Raw genomic sequence first — 20589 nt, 5'->3', positions numbered from 1 at the left:
TGTGCCCTGCAAATAAAGCAGCTCTCATTATTCCACAGCAAAACTCAGTGATCAGGGGCTGGGTCTGCTGTGTTTGTGTCTGGGGGTGGGAGAGGGGACAAAATCTCCTGTTCCATCACTATATCTGTGTATCTGTGATTAGGCTGAGGTAACACAAACACAGCAGACATGGTGCTGCGGATTTCTTTTAGGAGAATTTTTCCGAACGCTCACCGAAATTCAACCAAGGCTACTTTTATCTTCATCAGAGTCATCAGCTAACTCAATACAGCTGCTGGCTCGTACAACCTTTAACAGGACTGTTCCTCACAGTACACAACTCTCACTTTTCAGAATAAAAACAAGAAGAAAAATGCAAAAATAATGCTTGTCCTTTGCTAAACGCTGCTTGGTATTGTGCTTTGGAAAACTTCCCGTTATCTCTGCAAGTCATCACCACTTGGAAGTCACCACGGCTCTGAGCCTGCCCCAGACAGGCACCCGCACTGCGGCTCCCCTTACCTATGAACAGGTTCCACTCCGTGTCCAGGTCGGCCTGATTGGCCAGGCAGCCCTTCATGACGTTGAGGCAGTAGTTGTTGCAGGGACGCACAGCGGGAAGTCCTCGGCAGTACGGGCAGTAGAGCATCTTCATCAGGGCACGGATGCACCCGGGGGTGGGGCTGACCTGCAGATTCACCAAAAAGAAAAGAAAATCTGAAGGAAGGATGCAAGGGAGAATATGATGCAACCCACTCTCTCTTTCTCTTTTTGTTTGATGAAATAGTTCTGGTAAACCTCTAGCAGTAGAACAGAAAGTTAAAGGAACCATCAGAAACAACTCTTTGTAAGACTTGATCTTGAAGCCAGTAATTCCTGTTAAAGACTTGTGTTTGGCACAGTAGTGATCAATTTTCTTGAAATGTCCCCGTCAACATTTTGATATCTATGTCATTGTAATTCAGCACTAAAACCTAGACAGTGTTTCGCTGCAATAGAACATGAAATGAGATAATGCATGGGAAAGCAATTTGCAAAGTTAAAAGCCCCATAGAAATGTAGGTATTATTAAAGTTTAATGTGACACCTTTGGAAAATTTTCCAAGGGGTTATTTGACCCTGTTTCTAAAGGAGGCTGCCAGATATACTTCCTCTGTACATAACTTTTTAAAAAAGGATCAATATCAACTGGTCTGGGATTTCCGAGATCCAAGCTGCTTCGAAGTGACGGCACTGCCAAGGTCCCCGGCTTCGGGCCTTGGAAGCTTTGCAGTTTTGGAACTCAGTGGAGAATGGATCCAGGGCTACATGTGAGGAGTGAACCTTGCAGTATATATAATTCAGAGCAGCCACTAACCAGCTGACAACGACAATAAGGAAAGCCAAACATTCAGATACTGACAAAGAATCATACCTCAACAAAGGCGGGGCAGTAAAAGGTATTTCCACATAAGTGGAGATTATCAACAACTACCGCCAATCTGTCACCTTAGCCTTTGCTAGAAACCACATTTGAAGTTTTTAATACAGGGTCTCGGTTTTTGTATTATTTTCTTACCTTTGTGTTGCACGCTGACCAAGTCCCTAATACATTATTTCAGGAAGGTTTATTTATGTATTTAGGCACTGAAAGTTCTAATTATTTTTTTTTGGTTTGTTTGACACTTCTCCCCAAATTTTATGAAAATTTTCTAACATACAGAAAAGTTCAATGGTTTTCCTAAAGAACACCCATGTTCCCACTCCTAGATTCTACATTTGATATGGTCCCACACTTGCTTTTTAACACATCTATCCATCCTTCTATCCATCTCTCAATCCATCTTGTTTCTGACTCATTTCATACTGATGTCTTTTTGTTTTTAACTTTTTCTGGTCATTTAGTGTTTGCTTTAATAACATAGAATTAACACGATTTACAACAGTAAGTGCATTATGTACTGCAAAGCAAGTAAGTGAAGTAAAATATAATTAGAAATATTTACAGCCCTGGCTGGTGTAGCTCAGTGGATTGAGCGTGGGCCTGGGAACCAGACAATCGCGGCTCGATTCCCAGTCAGGGCACATGCCAGGGTTGCAGGCTGGTTCCCTGCAGGCCAGTTCCCAGCAGCAACTGTACATTGATGCTTCTCTCCCTCTCTCCTTCCCTTCCCCTCTAAGAAAGATAAATAAATAAATAAATAAATAAATAAATAAATAAATAAATAAATAAATAAAAGAAATATTTACAGAATAGTTTCATTAGAAATGAAACTATTAGAAATAGAAATATTCATTAGAAATACTTAGAGAATAGTTTAATACCATTTATACTAAAATTTATTTCCCAACAGTAAAGCAGAAACAAAAAGGAGAATAAAAGTCAGACGCCCAGTGACTCTCGAATGCACATCAATGCCACCATCACCATGTTCTCCAGATGGGCTATTTTGGTGAAAGTGCCAAATTCTATCCATGATCAAGTAGTATTTTTTTTAATTTTCCTTTATCTACTCTATTCTAAGCCAGTTACAGAAACAGAGGAAATATTCTGGATTCTGCATACAGGATCAGTGTGGAACTTCAAATTCTTACCCATTTTACTTAGTTGGTGTGGTTTCGGTCCCACAAAGCTTTGTTCACGGGATTTTGTTTCCCACAGGCTTCCAATTTCTCTCTCGACCCTGAAGCCTTTCCCCAGAGACCTCCTGACTTTCATGAGCTGGCTAAGTAATTTCTTCCTTCGACTCGGCTGGATTTTTTGATTTCCTTGCCATTGGGATTACATAACACGCTGCTTCTCCTCACTCAGTGTGCCGGGGGGAAACCCGGACCAGCCGACAAAACTGGGGGTGAAAATTTGAGACCCCCTGGACAGGGCGGACTCCTTTGCATCACCATGCCCTCTACCACTCTGTAAAACATGCCCATCACTATCAACTGTTATGATTATGATGCAGGTCCTCAACAAGAGCTCTCTGAATTGGACCCTCTTCTGGGTTCCCCAGTTCTTTCCCCGCATTGATATTGATGGGAAAAACAAGAAGCAGATGGTGGTTTACCTCTCACGTTAAATTGTTTGGTTTTTAACTTTGTTTTTAAAGGTTATTTATTACATTAATTCCACAGCTTTGTTTTTTTACTTTTATTTATTTATTTTTATTGTGTTGGAACCAGTACAGTTTTCTCAGTCTGACATTTAAGAAGAGTCTCCAATCAGGGTAGCAACCAACAGAGAAAATTGAACAGCCTTGGTAATCTGAAAGAATGTTGTTCAAGTGAAATGTGGCTCTCTCGGCACTTTTGGAAATGACATCCTCCCTGGTCACATACAGGCCGTTTGGAGAAGAAAATGCAGAGTATCGGATCAAAGTGGAAGCTTTTATGTTCACAGACCCTAGTTTTGGAATTGATACAATTGCATACTTGAATTAAAATTTTTAAAAAAATCATCACTTCAAACTGAGGACTTTTAGAAGTCAGTCTCTGAAAAGAAGGTCATTTAAATGCCGATTCTGTGAAAGGACATTTCTCTTTTTAAATGTTTAATGACATTTTAAAATTGTGTTTTACCTACTTGAAAAACATCTTTTTATTTTCAAATCAATATAGACTGACAGGAAGTTGGAAAAACAGTAGCGTCCTGGGTGCCCTTCACTCCCCTCCCCTCAAAGGCAATGTCTCATAAAGCTGTAGTACAATATCACAGAGAGGAACTTGACATTGGTACACTGCTGCTAACTAGTATAGACCTTACTTTACTCTGTTCTTACGATTTGTTCTCCTTGCATTTGTTTGTGAGCATGTGTGTGCATGCGTATTGCGTACACTTCTATGCAGTTTTATCCTATGTACAGTTTTGTAATTCCACTACAATCAACACAGAATTTTTCCGTCATGAGATAAGGGCCCTCTTATGCTATCTACCTCCCGCCCCCAATCCTGTCACCTAGAAGTCTTGCCACTAACCTCTTTTCCATCTCTATAATATTGTCCCCTTCAAGGATGTTTTTTAAATGGAATCATGCAGTATGTGACCTTTTTAGCTTCACTTTTGAAAACTGAGCGTAACACCCTTGCCAATGCCCATCCAAGCTGCTGCGTGGATTCCTAGTTCACTCCTTTTTATTGCTGAGTAGTGTTCCATGGTTTGAATGTAGCAGAGTTTGTCTGCCTGTCCACTCTTTACTATTAGGAATAGTGCTTGGCTATTAGGAATAAAACTTCTATGGGCTTGCATGCACAGGTACTTGCACAAATGTTAAGTCTTCATTTCCCTGGGATACATGCTCAGGAGTACACTGGATGAGTCAAATGGTTAGTGCATGTAGAATTTTGTAAGAAACTGCCAAACTATTTTCAAGATTGGTTGTTAACATTTTTTTATGTCCATCAGCAATGTGCGAGAGACCCAGTTTTCCCCACATCAGTGCCAGTAGTTGGTCTTATCACTGTTTTTTTTTATTTTGGTTATTTGAATAGGTGCATTATCTACTTTCAAATTCATAGTGAGTTTGCTCTGAATGATGCCCATACTTGTATTACAGCCACAATAAGTTCTAGTACATATCAGATCCATAACATTAACCAGCTGATCTCTGGAATATACACATTATTAAATGTGTATATTTACTTCACACATTACTACTTCAGCAAATTCTGAAATAGTAATGAGTCCGTATACTTGGCAACATCAAAATAAAAGAGTTTTAAAAATTCACATTTAAAATTTAAAATAGCCTGCTTCTCAAACACATATCACCACAAATTTGTACGTTTGGTGGATTATTAATTTTTTTCTACTGAAGAATATTGTGTTCATTGAGCAACAGTAAAGAATACAATCCATCTTGAGAAACAAAATGTTGAATTTTCTTAATAGTTGGTGATAAGGAAGGAGGTGAATGGATTAGCTAAAGGGCATGTACGCATGGCCCATAGACATGGGCAATGGTGTGGTTGTGGTGATGGCCTGAGGGAAGAGGGGGTGAGGCTGGGTGGAGGGGCTATGCAGGGACAACTGTAATAGCATAAGTAATAAAAAATACAGAAAAAAGAAAAGGAAATAAAATGTAGCTGTAGCTTCCTAGATATTCAAAGTATATTAGGGAATAAAGTTAAGTAAAATGGCAAGTTAATGTTCATAAAAGTGGCAATAGCTTGGTAAAAAAAAGACAGTTTGCCAAAGTAAAAAAAAAATAGTAAGTTGTGATTGATAATCTTTTTGCACTTGGTTGCTTTCTCATGTAACTTTTGCCCTTCCCTAGTAGGAATCCTTTGTCGGAAGAGGGAAAAAAGCAAACAGCCCCTGGTTCCTACCCCAGTGTCCTACTTTGGAAGGATAGACACAAGTTTGTGAATCAATCAAGTACAATTTCAATATCAAATCCTTCCACCTTGGACTCAGTTCTTCTGTTGACTTGTTGTGATGCAGTTTGTACATAAGAAATGACTTGTAAATGATCATTTTAGGGTTGATATTATAATCGACTAATTTTGAGAAGTACTATTAAAATTTGGTGAATAATAATATAATTTATAACTAAAGGTTCTTTGTAAAATAATTCAAAAAGAAATGAAATAACATAATATTTGAACGCGTAGTTTGTAACCTGGTGAGTTTTTTGTTGCTATTTGTGTTTCTTTTTCAAAAGGCTAAAACGAGATGCAAGGAAACATGGCAATGAACCCAGAAGGTGACCTTCATATAGCTGCGTGGGGAGAGAGCACTGCGCCTCATCTACCCGGCCAGCCACAGGTGTCAGGGTGTGACAGCCAGCACTTCTTATGTTTCCAAAATGTTGTGGAAGACACAGCCTACCCTTAATCGTACAACAGCGATTTATGGCAGGTCTTTAATAACGTAAGCTTTCTGGGTCCGGACCACCATTCATGCATTGGTGCTCACATGAGCAATTCCTGAAAGTGGTTCATGTTAAATAAGACTGCCTCTGAAGTTATTATTAGAAAGCAAGAAAACACGTACAAATTATAAAATTATTTGCATGCAATGAAAATATACCTAGCAACTCTTTGTTTTTATGGAGATAATACAGCCAAATTGATAAAGTAAACATACCTATTTTCTACTCCAAAAAGAAAATCAAGTTAAATGGAAGTGAATTCTTTAACTAAGATAAATTCGAAATGTGTGCTTTTGAACAAGAGTTGATGCCATTCTACCCAATGTCTAATCTATAGTCACATGAAATAATGAGATGTTTCTACTCATCACCTCAATATATCACCAGACCCTGAAGTGTCTTTTAAATACCTCAAGAATGATAGAATTACATTCAGAGTTGTTTTCCTGTTAAATAATCTGAAGTATAATTCTCTAACAATCAGCAACCTGAATGTAGGCTTTGTAGTAAGTTCATGAGAACTTAAATTTGCTTCTTCCCTGTTCACTCATGCAGCTCTCATTTATCTTGTATTTATGGGGATGAATGTGTAGACCCTGGACCAGGGTTGGGATGCTTGGCATATATTGATTTCCAGATCATTTTAGGGAAGAAATTATTTGTCTTGGGTAAGCACAATGTAAAGGAAAACCCATAAAAGGGCATGGCACTCCAAATTGGGAAGCAGGTGTTGACAGAAGTGGCTTCGGAAGGCAGCCACGTGGCAGGTGCCTATAAGGAAAGCAGGGGAGATGAGTGATGGCACAAAAGTGTGGGGTAGAAAATGCCAAGAAGCAGTCTTTCCCCTGCAACCACCGGTAAGCCAGGAAATGAATGACAGCGGCCACTTTCTCAGAACTCAGGCCCCATGTAAAAAAACAGCAATCAGGAGAGTGCCTTTTTATAAAGGATAGGCTAAATTTCAGTTAAAAATTAAGCAGTGCTAAATCAAATCTCAAGAAATTTTAAAAGACTGCCATCATATTAAGTATTTTCTCTGAACTACAATGAGGTAACACTAGGAATTAATATCAGAAGGAAAACTGGAAAATTCACAAATGTGTAGGAATTAAAGTATATATTCCATGCAACCAATAGGTTAAAGAAATAATCACTAGGGAAATTAGAAAATACATAGATGAATGAAAATCAAAACACAACATACAAAAACTGATAGCCAGAGATGCCTATATTAAAAGAGAATATCTCAAAGCCATTGCCGAATGTTATACCTTAAGGAATTACAGCAAACAAGAAGCAGAGTCAACAAAAAGAAGGAAATAATAAAGATAAAGTGAAGACAAAATGAAAATGGAAAAATACAATGAAATAAAGAAATATATAAAAAATAAAAAAACCCTTTGGTTTATCTGTTCTTCTTTTTCCTAGTTTCTTAGGGCATAGAGTGAGGTTATTGATTTGAGATCTTCTCTCAGAGGCTGGGAGAGAAGAGTGGAATAGTCTGTCCCTCTGTGTCTTCAGAAGGAATTGATTCTGCTGATACCTTGATCTCAGACTTTTGCCTCCCGAACTGTTAGAGAATAAATTTCTGGTTTTTTAAAAATTACTCATTCTGTGCTGATATGTTACTGTAGCCTTAGAAAACTAATATATATATCAACAAATTAGATACTCTTGAAGAAATGGACTAATTCTTAGACATATTCTGCCAAGATCGAATCATGACAATGTAGGAAATGTGATGAGATTTATAACAAATAAAGAGATTGAATTGGTATCAAAAGCTTCCCAGCAAAGAAAATCCCTGGATCAGGTGGCTTCACTCATGGATTCTGCCAAACCTTTGATTAATTAACAAAAAGTTTTCCTAAACTCTTCCAAGAAAAAAATAAAAAAGATGAGAAAATATTTCCTAACTCATTCTAAGAAGCCAGCATTACCTTAAACCAAAGCCAGACAAAGACATAATTAGGGAAGAAAACTGAGACCAGTATCTTTTACAAACATAAAGGACAAAAATCTTTAACGCCATTCTAGGAAGTGGAATCCAACAGCTTATTAGAACATTATACACTGTGACCGAGTGGGATTTATCCCAAGAAGGCAAGGGTTCAACACAAGAAAATCAATTACTGTAATACACCAAATTCATAGAACAGAGAAACAAAAACCACACGACCATTTCAATTGATGCCGAAAAAGCTTTTGACAAAGTCCAACACTTTCATGATAAATATATACAGAAACTGGGGATAAAAGGGAACTTCCTAAACAAGATAAAGAGCATTTGTGAAATACCTACAGCTGATGTCATACTCAATGGTGAAAGACTGAAAAATTTGCTCTAAATCAGAAACAAGGGGGCCTTTCTAACGAGTGCTGTCTAAAATTGCACTGAAAATTTCAGCTACCAGTCAAGCTAAAGAAATAAAAGGTATCCGAACTTGAAAAAAAGAATTGAAACCATTTTTATTCACGGAGAGCATGATCCTATACATTGAAAATGCTAAAGTGCACACACATACAATGACTAGAGCTAAGAAATGAATTCAGCAAAGCTGCAAGCTCAGCACACAAAAACCCACTAAGTTGCTATACACTATCAATGAACAACCTGAAAAGGAAATTAAGAAAACAATTCCATTTATAATAGCAGTCAAAATAACAGAATACCTAGGAATAAATTTAACCAAGAAGGTGATAGAAATGTATACTGAAAGCTATAAAACATTGGTGAAACCAATTAAAGACCTAAATAAATGGGAAAATATCCAGTATTTGTGTAGTAGAAGACAATATTATTAAGATAGCTATTACTCAGATTTGCAATGAACTTGTAAATTAGCTATACTTTACAAACCTTACTGAAATTCCAACTGTTTTTCCTTATGAAGTGGAAAAGCCTCTTCTCAAATTCATATGGAATTGCAAGGGACCAAAATAGTCAAAACAATGTTAAAAGTAAAGAACACATTTGGAGCACTCACCCCTCCTGATTTTAAAACTTACTATAGCTTACTATAAAGCAAAAGTAATCGAAACACTGCTACTATCACTAACACTGACAGAAGTAGATCTGTCAGTTCTACTTCTTAGTATTTACTGAACGAAATGGAAAACTAGCTTTAGATGAGACCTTTTCACTGCCATGTTTATTGCAGTGTTAGTCCCAATAACCAAGAGGTGAAAACAACCTAAATGTCCATTAACTGATGAATAGATAAAGAAAAAATTGTGTATCCATACAATGGAATATTATTTAGACTTTAAAAATGTCCTGCAATATGTGATGACATAGATATACACTGAGGACATTTTACTAAGTGATATAAGCCAGTTACAGAAAGACGAATACTGTGAGATTCCTGTTATATGAGGCACCTACAGTGTTGGCCAAGCTCATAGCAGCAAAGAGTGGAATGGTGATCACCAGGGGCTGAGTGGGAGGGAGAAGTGGGAGTTGTAGTTCCATGGGTACAGAGTTTTGGTCATGCATGTTGAACAAGTTCTATGGATGTTCTGTACAACAATGTGCGGAGATGACAATACTGTGCTAAACATTTAAAAATTTAAGAGGGAAGATCTCATGTTTTTACAACAACAACAACAATAATAATAATGTTATACTAGTGTAATGATAGACATATAATTTACTGAAATAGAACAGAAAGATAAGAAATAAACACATATGTTTCTGGCCAAATGGTTTTCTCAACAGTACAAATATCTATGCGGAAAGAATAAAAATGATCTGTTGGACCGTCCTTAATGCCATGCACAAAAGTTACTCAAAGTGGATCAGTGACCTAAATATAAGAGCAAAATCTATAAAACTCTTGGAAGAAAACATGGGTAAATTTGGATGATCTTAGATTTAGCAATAGATTCTTAAATATGGCACCAAAAGAAAAAGGATAAACTGGACTTCATCAAAATTAAAAACTTTCGTTCAACAAAGAACATTATTAAGAAAGTGAAAAAGACAACCTACACATGGAAGAAAATACTTGCAAATCATATATATCTAATAAGGGAATATATACAAAATATATACAGAACTACAAATCTACAAAAATTCACAAACAACCCAATTTTAAAAAATGGTAAAGGGATTGAATGAACATCTCTTTAAAGAAGATATGCAAATGGCTTATAAGCTCATGAAAAGATGCTCAACATCCTAAGTCACTAGAGAACTCACATCAAGATGAGGCATCGTTCACACTTCTAATGTGGCTATAATAAGAAGGACAATTACGAGTTTTGATGTGGAGGTGGAGAAATTGAAGCCCTTATTTATTGCTGATGGGAATGAGTAAAAGCAGTCATTTTGGGAACATGAAACTATTGCATGACCCAAGAATTCTACTCCTAGTGATATACTCAAGAAAAGTAAAATTATATACCTCACAAAACTTATATATTAATTTTTATAGAAGCATCATTCACAATGGCCAAGAACTGGAAACAATTCAAAATGTGCATCAAATGATAAATGCATTAATTACATGTGGTATATCCATACAATGAAATATTTTTCAGAAATTAAAAGTAATGAAATTCTGATACATAGATGCACTTTGAAGACACTATCTTATACAACGAAAGCCAGTTATGGAAGAACATGCCTTGTGTGAATCCACTCATACAATATGTCTGAAATAGACAGATCCGGAGAGACAGGAAATTCATTCGTGGATGGTGGGAGCTGGGGTGCAGAAGTGGGGAGACAAGGATGGAGGGTGGCAAATGACTGCTCATGGGTACAAGTCTTCTTTTCATGTGATTCTAGAATTAGATCAGGAGAACAGTAATGGTTGTCTAATGCTGCATTTAAATATACTAAATATCACTGACATTTATATTTTAAATGAGTTAACTTTATATACATAAATTATATCTTAATAAAGTTATCTAAACATAATGATAGAAGTACAATTAACAAATATATCCCAACTACTATATTTGTAAATTTTACAATTTTTTTCAGAGCCAAAGACACAGTTCTTAATTACTAACCAGAAGCTATGTTTACCCATGAAGTTATGTTAAAATAGTTACATAATATTAACCTCAAATTACATACCAACGGTGGTTTAATGCGTGAATTAAATCTGGTTTAAACCTGAATACCATAACACTTTCTTTTACGAAGACGCCTACTATTATTTCAACTGTTGCCTAATAGTAGCTTGGTGAGGATGCATTTCCATGCACACAAACAGAAAACCTTTGGGCCTTTGGATGTGGATCGAATATTTGTATACATATACATGTCAACTAATGTGTATGCGCTAATATTGTCTTCTCTCCATCCTGTACCATTGAGACAGAACATGAGCAAGGCAGGAAACAATTACAAATTACAAATCAGAGCCTGAAGGAAATATGTTTCCTCTATGAACTACAAATGTTTATAGCACCAGTGTGACAAAAATTCAGCCTATTTTTTAAAAAGTGTATATCCTTAATTAGAAATCTCCCCACAAAAGTATGAGGTTTATGAAGCATTTGAAAGCCATGGAATGATGACTGAACTTGACTGATGACTGTGGAAGAAAAGCAACAGACATAATATACATGCCTAGAAACCAAACTGTAACTGTAGAATTTCCAAAGTCAAGTTTAAGTAACGCCAATGCCATGAAACACTTAAAAACAAAACCAGGACATGGAAAGTGAGGTCCGTTGGAGCTGTGTCAGTTCTTACCATTTCTCTTATTCCTTGTCAGATTATGTCACAAATCCAGTGTTACCTAGATCTACGGTTTCTGTACTTAATTTCATCCCCTAAAACATAAATAAAACTGCCACAGCAATTAGTGAATGTATGTTATTCCTCACTTAATAGACAGGAACAATTCCAAATAGCACTTAAATCACACACACACACACACACACACACACACACACAAACTCACACAGAATGGTTATTTTTCATCATTGGACTAAAACATCTTTCTACTAAACATATATTTCATGTGACTTTCTAATGTGTTTACCCAATAGAGCACAACACCACATTAATTTTACCTTGCACTCTCATTAGGAGGTCTTGTGATAAAGACTTTTATTTGGGCAGTCTGCTCGACATGCTGAACTTCACCCAAATGTAAATTTTCGAAATGCGAACATAGAATGTAAAATAAGATTTCTAAATGTCTCATCTGGGAATAGTTGTCTTTTTCAGTTAGAAATTATAGCTTAAATATTACTTCATTTAGAAGAAACCTTTTAACGGTGAGTTTAAATATGAGTCATTGATGTGATAATCCACTTGGTAAAAGCTATGAATTTCTAGCTTCTGTCCACTGGTACTAACATATTTATAATGTATCTGCTTTGGAATACACACAACCTGCTTTGAAAGCAAGGGGATGTGATATTACCAAGAACGTAAAATCCAATCAATCATTCTGTCTGGAACTCGTGTAACTTTAAATGCCTACTCTCAGGACCTGCCATATGGTGGGAGATGAATAATATGAAAATAAATACACATCATATTGTGGTGTTTTGTAATTTTTGAAGCAGAACACATGGGTATGAGATTTTTGTTAATTTTATCTACCATCTATCAATCTGTTGATACCTGTCAACAGTGCTCCATGAATACCAATATGGCTGCCTGCCATTCTGATTAGAATCAGTCATTCCAAGTACTAACGAGCCCTCTGGGAGAATCCCCAGGCTCAAACCATCAGTGTGTTTCCAGGGGAAATTCCCATGCTTCACTTCCTCCTGGGAAGTACCAGCATGAACCTTTTCTGAAAAAGTCCTACATTAGAAGAAAGAGAACAATGCAACATCAGTTTAAGGGAGACTGATTACTCGATGCAATTGGGCTATGCTCTGATCACCTGGCTGACCACTGAGCGGCAGCCTGTCAGCGGCAAAGGAGAAAACACTACTTGGAAATATCTATAGGCCTGAGGAAATCTGATTGGGAAGAGATCCTTGAAGGCAGGCCAGTGGTTGACTCTAGTCTGCAAGAAAACAGCCAAAACGAAACAATAAGAAAACAAAAACCTAAGATGGGGATCTTTGAAAGGGGAAAAAGACAGCGCTGCACTAAGGAAAAACATTTCTTTTCCCCTCTTCTTCCTGTACTCATGGAATGGAAGGCTCTAAATGTATTCATTCTTAAGGCCATTCAATAAATGTTTAACAAGCATTACCATGCATCAGCACTGCTTGAAGTCCTGAAACTTTCATTTTCAATGAAAATGAACGGTGGGTTTCAAAGTTATTGGAGAACAAGATCCACAGCTGGAACAAGAAAGGTGAGAATTTCCTGGGGTTCAAGTGAATGTCCAAGAAACAGAGAACAAGTACAGACCTTGATTTCACCCAGAACAGACCAGTGGGAAGCTCACTGTTAGAAGTTCTCAGAGAGCAGGAGAAGCACAAGGTGGAGAAAAGAAGACTCACAGAGTGAAATGTTGGGAACATGGAAAGAAAGTCCAGCAACTTTGGACTGCTCACGGATTCAATGTTCCTCTCACTTTTTTCTACATAAAGGTCTTCTAAGGACACTTGGTAAGAGTCTACACTGGATTACTGGGTCTAGGGCGGCTTTCTATATTTTAGATATTTCCAGAGTTCTGGGAACGGGTGAAGGAGATGAGAATATATTGACAAAAGCCAAACTCCATGAAATGATTCATGGGAGTATTTGTTCAAGAGTGATACAAAAATATTATTTCTAACTTTCGGTGTCAAGGCATTTTAAAAGATTGTTCCCCAAATAATGCAGGGACCCTTGAATAATTTTTCTGTCTCAAAAGTTTTATTTTGAAGGATAAAAATAATGTGTAAATCATAGCATATTTGATACAGAAATAAGCGATAGTACCTTATGATGATAACTTCAAAACAGTAATGACATGTAAGGAGAATAATTACATTTTCTAGTCATCTCATTCAACATTTCTACATCCTTTCTCCTCAAAAAGCCCTCCCAGTGCCATGTCCCAGAGGCACCTGTCCTTCCTGACAGGTGTTTGTAAAAAAGGAAGGTATTCTGAAACAGTTAAATAGTATTTCATAGCTAAACAACAAAACAGACAAGCAAGCAAAATAAAAACAAAGACACTGAAATAGAGAACAAGGAGACAGCAAGCAGAGGGGAGAGGGGAGGGAATTTAAGGGGAAAAATGGGAGGGATTTAGAGAAACAAGTATAAAGGACACATGGACAAAAACTAAGGGGGGTGGAAATGGGAGGGAGGTGGGGTGCATGGGGCGGGGTGGGCTGGGATGGGAGAAATAAACAGAAAACTGTACTTGAAAAATAACTAAATAAAAATAAAAAAATAGTATTTCATTGCACATCATGATAACTTAGCAATAAATATTACTTCCTGTGGTTGATTCCTATATTGATGATTTTATGTACATTTTGAAAATTTTAGGACTATTTGTGGGTGGTTAAGATAGAATGAATTTATTCATTTCTATTTTATCATTTGAGGAGTAATAACATCAACTATTACTAGGGGTATTTGCTTCACAATACCATTTTCTAATAAAAAATTCTATTAGACTCATGTTATTTCAATTCATGGTGTAAATTTGAGAAATGCCATTCACCATTATTTCCTATTGATTTCATTCACATGTGGAATTTAATGAACAAACTGCACTAACAAGCAAAACAGAGACAGACTCAGACAGAGGGCTGGCTGAGAGCTCCGGGGTAAGGTTGCGGCGGAGGGGGAGGGGTCCACATAAAGGAAAAAGGAGAGAGAACGAATTCATGGACATTGACAGCGGTGCGGTGATGGGCGGAAGCAAGGAGGTTGGTGCAGGGGGAAAAGCACACGGGGGGGGGGCGGGTTAAAGGATGATGGAGAAACAAAATAAAAATTACTTTATGAAACCGCTGATTAAGTTTTAGGGCAAAGCTGAAATGAAAATAGTAAGTACAATGTCACTGAGCTCTAGGGACGTTTCCCACATGGTCTTAGATCCTGGATAGCAAAATACACAACTTATGAATGTTCCTAACAAGATTTTTCTGCTTGAATACTAGTATCACATAATTTATATGTTACTACAAACATAAAAAATATAACAAAATTGATTAGTTTATTGCTTATTACCATGGAAGTACAAACAGCTAAAGAAAGAAAGAGAGAGAGAGAGAGAGAGAGAGAGAGAGAGAAAGAGAGAGTGGGGGCAGAGAGAGCAGGAGGGACAGAGAACACCAGACGCCAGCAGCTAATTCGACTTAAGACACACCGATTCATTGAGTGTCTGCTGCTCAAGCCCCAGCCTGGCCCCACCACCAGGTCGGTGGTCCTGGGCAAACAGAAGTGCCCTTCTCCCTAAGGTGTGTGCATTATCTTAAAATTAGGACATATTATATAAGCAAATTAGCATATCTCTTTCTTTTTATACATGAAAAGAGCAGAGTGGTAAAGAATAAAATCAAGATCCTGCAAGAAACTTATGCTACAGTCGTAAGGAATGGCTTTTCAGGGAAAACACTAGAGTTAGAGCTGTTAGGTAAGAAGGAGTCACCACAGCAGGTATAAAGAAAGTCGCCTCACTGTTCAGAGGTTCCAGTCACTTATCCACGCACACGCGTGTCTGTCACGATCAGTGTGAAGCATCCTTCCGTATTCTGTTTTTTCTCCTCACTCAGCGTATCAGGAGCAATTTCTCATTTATTTTTTCATCCGTGGTTTTAGTGGTATTTTCTCGTAGAGCTCTCCTTATTTTACCAAACCATTTAGGACATCTTTTTCCACTGTTCCCTTATTATGAACAACACTTTGGAGATAGATTGTAAATATTTGTATTTTAGATTATTCTCTAGGATAGATTCCTAGAACTGAAATTACTGGATAAAAAATAGAATCAAACAGTATCTGGTATGTTTTGCAGTTCTTGTAGGTAATTATCTTATGTATTCTTACTAAAATTGTTGCAATTTTTATTTTCTAATTAAAAATTTAACATAAAAAACAAATTACCCCCCATATATATATATGACAGAGTCCATTGGCAACTAAATTTGTTGCACATTATAAAAAATGCCTTTTAGGACAGTGTTTTAAAGCTTCTGTAACTTGAAAGAATTAATTTGGTTTCTAAGAGGCTCCTTAGTTTGTTAATAGAGAAAAGCTTAAAGACAGGTAAAAACTGGGTTTTACCATATCTTCCGGTCAGCATTTCTATTACTTCTGGCCCTCTGATATTAACCTCTACATAAAGGAGAAGGATATTAAATGCACTTAATGCACTTACAAAGAAAATTTGATTTTTCAAGTCATTTTTCAAGTCATTCTTGAAGGAAGTTGTAGGGTTTCCTCTTCATATATTCACTGGAATTCATTTTTAATCTTCTCCCAGATTTCATCAGGACGGTCACGTGTTTGACAAACAACAGAAAGCAGATTTTCTCTTGCGATACGCAGAGATTATCTGACCTTCACTTTTGGTTTGTTTTTCCAAGCTCTGAGGATATTGCAAATGATTCAAATGCTGTCTGTTTACTGTGCTAACAGGAAAGTGAAATGAGAGGAGTATAATCTATAGAGCCCGGTAACTGATTCTGGAAATTTCTCTCAGAATATGTAATGAGTTTAACAGCAATGTCGACTGAACTGCATTCATTGTCATTATCACAGAGATCTAGACCAGAACAGAGAGATACCTTCTTCTCCATCCCTCTTCATGGCTCTCAGGACAGCCTTCCTGAGTCCCATGTCCAGTGACCGCCCACACGTGGTCCATTTCACTCAACCATCTGGTTTCTAGAAGGAAAGCTGCTGCTCCTGTTCTCCTAGCCACTGGGCCCTAAATAGGATCCACGAGGCCTTTCTAGGAGATATCTGAGCAGAGACAGTTTTAAGAGATTCCACTTACACAGCTTCAACTTCTACATGAATTCTTTCCTACGACAGATTTGCCAAGATGAAACCTACTCTCAAGGCCGTCTCCTCCACATCTACGTCTGACAAGTCACAGAAAAAAGACATTCTCCGCTTCGCTTCTATCCTAAATGTAACACGATGCACGGTGCCACGAGGTAAGTACCTGAAGGCCAGAAATTAAGGTGGGATGCTAGGAACGATTCAGAGTATCATCCATGTGGAGAAGTCAGGTGTCTGACTCTTTACAAAGCAGAGAGTTTTTAATTGTTTGCTTTCAACAAAAATGAAAGAGGACCTCATCAAACTGTCAGCTGCTAGATTATTAAAAATAAGTTTTGAAGAGAGCTACTGTGTTATTTTTGGCCTACGGCTTGGAAGAAGTTCAAAGATTTGAGTGACTTTGCTCTAACATTCTTTTTATATCTAGCTAACCACTTATCTGAATAATGTTTCTTAATGCATACTCCATAATAATACAAAGGGGCAGAACTAATGCAGAACAATTCTCTACAGAAAGAAAATTCATCCACAGGGTTATATGAACCACTTGGAGTGGGGGGAGGGAATCCCACCATTTCATTAAGACAAGAATTTGCAACAAACATTTACTTTTGAATTTTAATCATCAAAGAATGTAAGGTATTTGCGTGGTTCTTATCAATTTAGTAGCAATAGTAACTATAATGCTAACTCAGTCTAGAAGAAAATACTAGCATTTGAAGCCTTATAATCATGGAAATTTTAAAAAATTAATTTTACTTTACATACATATATTTGTCCTCAAAATGATAGGGTTGATATTAAACTTGTAATACATAAATTTGTATTATATTAGCATATATTCTATGAGGGAATCTGAATGAAAACACAAGTTCAGGGAAAAAACACCTATAAAGAAAAATTTGTTTATGTCATTTAAATAGAAAATAATGGATCACCTATTGCAGAGATACTTACATTTTTGCTTCATTACATGTGTTTGAGAGAGTAATGCCCTGTCACATGTCAGCTGTCAATATTTACAGTATGGCAACTATTTGAAGTTCGGTAAACATTTTAGATAACTTAAAAAGCTTCATGAGCATATACACATTTTTCAAATTATTTTAGGGAGGAAGCAAACAAAAAATGTGAAGGCAATTACATTGGGCCACTACTAATTCTGCTTTTTGACCATTTCTGCTTTTGACACAAAGATTGTCAACATTTTTTGTGTGTACGGTTCAAAGTCACTTAATGGTTGTGTGTGTGTGTATGTGCGTGTGTAAGACGTGAAAATAGGCAGCGTTTTAGGAGGACCTTTTGTCACCAGGTAGAGAGTAGAACAGACAAGCGGCAAATTGGATGATGTTATAATTTACTTGACAGTAGAAGACTTTTGGAATGTACTTGAGCCCAGCAAAATAAAAATAAGTGCTTTGTGTGAGGGATGGTATTATCAATAAAATGTCTTCTTCTTTTTGAAAAGTTACTTTAATTCTATATTATCTGATTCTTATAAAAATGTAGGTTAGAGGCACATAGAAATAAAAGAAATGTCCCTTTAAAACTTAAAAAAAACTTATCCATCAGATTTTGACATCATTTGTCATGAGTGGGCCCCATGATGAAGAGGGAATTAATATGCCCTGGGGCCTGAAAGTCCAGCTTCTCAAACAAAGAACTTAAACATTCCCATAACATTTTAATGTAGCAATGAAAATTGTTTTATTAATTAGAAAAACTTCTTAGAATACTTGAAGAGAGTAAGGTCGGCAAAGATCAACCATCATATAGTGTCTACTTACTGGGCACAGGGACAGGGGAGAGGACAGTGAGACTCAGAAAAAGGACTGGGCAGTGACTGTGAGGAGTCTCTCTGTATTACCCTCCAAGCCCCTCCGTGTTCATCAGCAGTATCAGTGCATTGCAGATGGGTTGTACACAAAGACAGGAAGTGAGTAAAAGCTGTAAATATCCCTGATTTTATTGTCTGTCTCTCCCATGGAATATAAGATCCCAGAGGGCAGGGATTCCTCCAGTGTGTTCACTGTTCACTCCTCTAGCTCTAGGACCTTGGAACAGTGCCAAACCCCAGCGAAGGGCGAATACATACTTGTTGAATCACTGGGTACATGAATGTTTGGACGAATGAAGGAAGGAATGAAAGAATGATTACAGTGCCTAGTTTCAATATACTAAAACCACCAGAGGAACTTCAAGAACGGTGTGCTTACTCCTGTCATGTGATTCCAGGGGTCTGAAAGAAGATGCTTAGGGCCAGGACTTGAGTCCATATTGGAGATTTAAAGTTGATATTTGAGGATAACTCCTTCAAAAATTGATTCTTAATCAGAAAAATAGCATAATGACTATAGAGGGAATTAGGATTTGAGAAAGATGTTTTATATGTTTAGTTTTTGAAAATGAAAGACAGGAGAATGAAAATTCCTCATGTCAACATAAATAGTAAATAAGTTCAATTGCTGACAAATAGTAAATACCTTTAGATGGTAATTTGCAATTTTCAAAAATCTTCCAAAAACAAGACCTCATGTGAAACTTGAAATTGCCCTTTGAGATCCACATATTATCTAGGAAAACTGAAGGGAGAAAGGCCAAATATTTTGTCCAAAGTCATGCAACTAGTAAATGGTGAAGAGTAGAATATAGGTCACATTTTCAACCTACTTCAAGGTCAGCACCATTAGAATACACTCAGAGAAAACCACATTTTTGCTTTCGAATGGTATATAAGTGACATGAGTTAATTTAATGGGGATTCTTGTTTAACATGCTAGGTTCCTTTATGCAAAATGTTAAAACACTGAGATTTGGTGCTATCTTTTATGTTCATTTACTGTAGCTATTAACTAGAGCCAATAAACAAGTGGGTGGTTAATATCTTTTCTGCCCTTAGGAAAGGAGGGATTTCAATATCATTTGCATTTTAAAATCAAAGCACTCAGCACAATAGACTTTTTTTTTAAAGCAGAGAGTACTGACGATTGTTGAAAAAAGTAGACACTTATCAGAAATAAATCATGCCCTTAGAAAATGTTTAAGAGGATATGCACTTCACTTGAGAAAACGACGTCAGAAGAAGCGGATGCAGATAAGCTGAATGGAAATGGATGTGAGCAACATAATACACCTAGAAGTTGAGTCTTCTAGGCATTATTTTTATAACTGTGTATTCTGACTACTTCTTGACAATGCAGACGATGCAGAAGTAGAGCCAAGGGAATGCTGGGTGAGGAAACTGAGTCCTGGGAACTCACGTGACTTGTTCATGTCCTGTGACTGATGAGGCGGTTGCACAAGTTGACAGACAGCCTTTGCCCCCTGTGTCTTTGCCTTCCATAGAATGAATGTCACTACATCCACCTTTGCAACCTTGCAAAGGCCCTAGTGACTCTACACAGTACCTTTTTACAGGGACTCTATGGGGTACCTTTTAAAGGGGGAAGAGGCATAAGGACTGAAACAGCAATGAGATCGGACAAGGAGCAAGGAAGACAATAGAGATACGGGTTTCAAAGCGTCTGCTATGTTATGCAGGTCCTCACAGAACTCTCGCCAGAACCATCGTAAAAGCTTAAAATGGCCTTCATAAACAACGATGCCAATGTTGACACATTAAAATGCAATCCAACTGGGAAATAATTTTATAAACAAGGTGAAGGATATACTATGCATAAAGAGCAATCAATAAAAATCTATTTTATCTTCTTGAACCACCAGTCATTTCCCATTCCTTGTTAAATCCTGATTCAATTTTACATTCTAATTGGGTTCAAGGCATTATCAGTCCATGTGTTTCTAACCTCTACTTAGATTTTGAGGCCTATAGGTCACCATGCATTGTATCAAACCTTAAGCTTGACTTTGATCTTTCTGGTTATC

At 37.1% G+C, this 20589-nt stretch overlaps 1 protein-coding gene across 2 annotated transcripts in view; it reads right to left on the bottom strand.

The window, feature by feature from the left end:
- GPC6 (glypican 6) overlaps nt 1-20589 on the bottom strand; it is a 1002313-nt gene that overhangs the window by 325087 nt on the left and 656637 nt on the right. For both annotated transcript variants that reach the window (XM_037132471.2, XM_037132472.2), the window contains exon 4: nt 502-667. In XM_037132471.2, the coding sequence (XP_036988366.1) occupies nt 502-667 (166 nt within the window). The remainder of the gene's footprint in view (nt 1-501; nt 668-20589) is intronic.

This window comes from Artibeus jamaicensis, unplaced genomic scaffold (assembly GCF_021234435.1).
Source record: "Artibeus jamaicensis isolate MK-2021 breed Jamaican fruit bat unplaced genomic scaffold, CSHL_Jam_final contig_415, whole genome shotgun sequence".
NCBI classification, from domain to species: Eukaryota; Metazoa; Chordata; class Mammalia; order Chiroptera; family Phyllostomidae; genus Artibeus; species Artibeus jamaicensis.
This window is presented reverse-complemented; position numbering and strand designations above follow the sequence as displayed.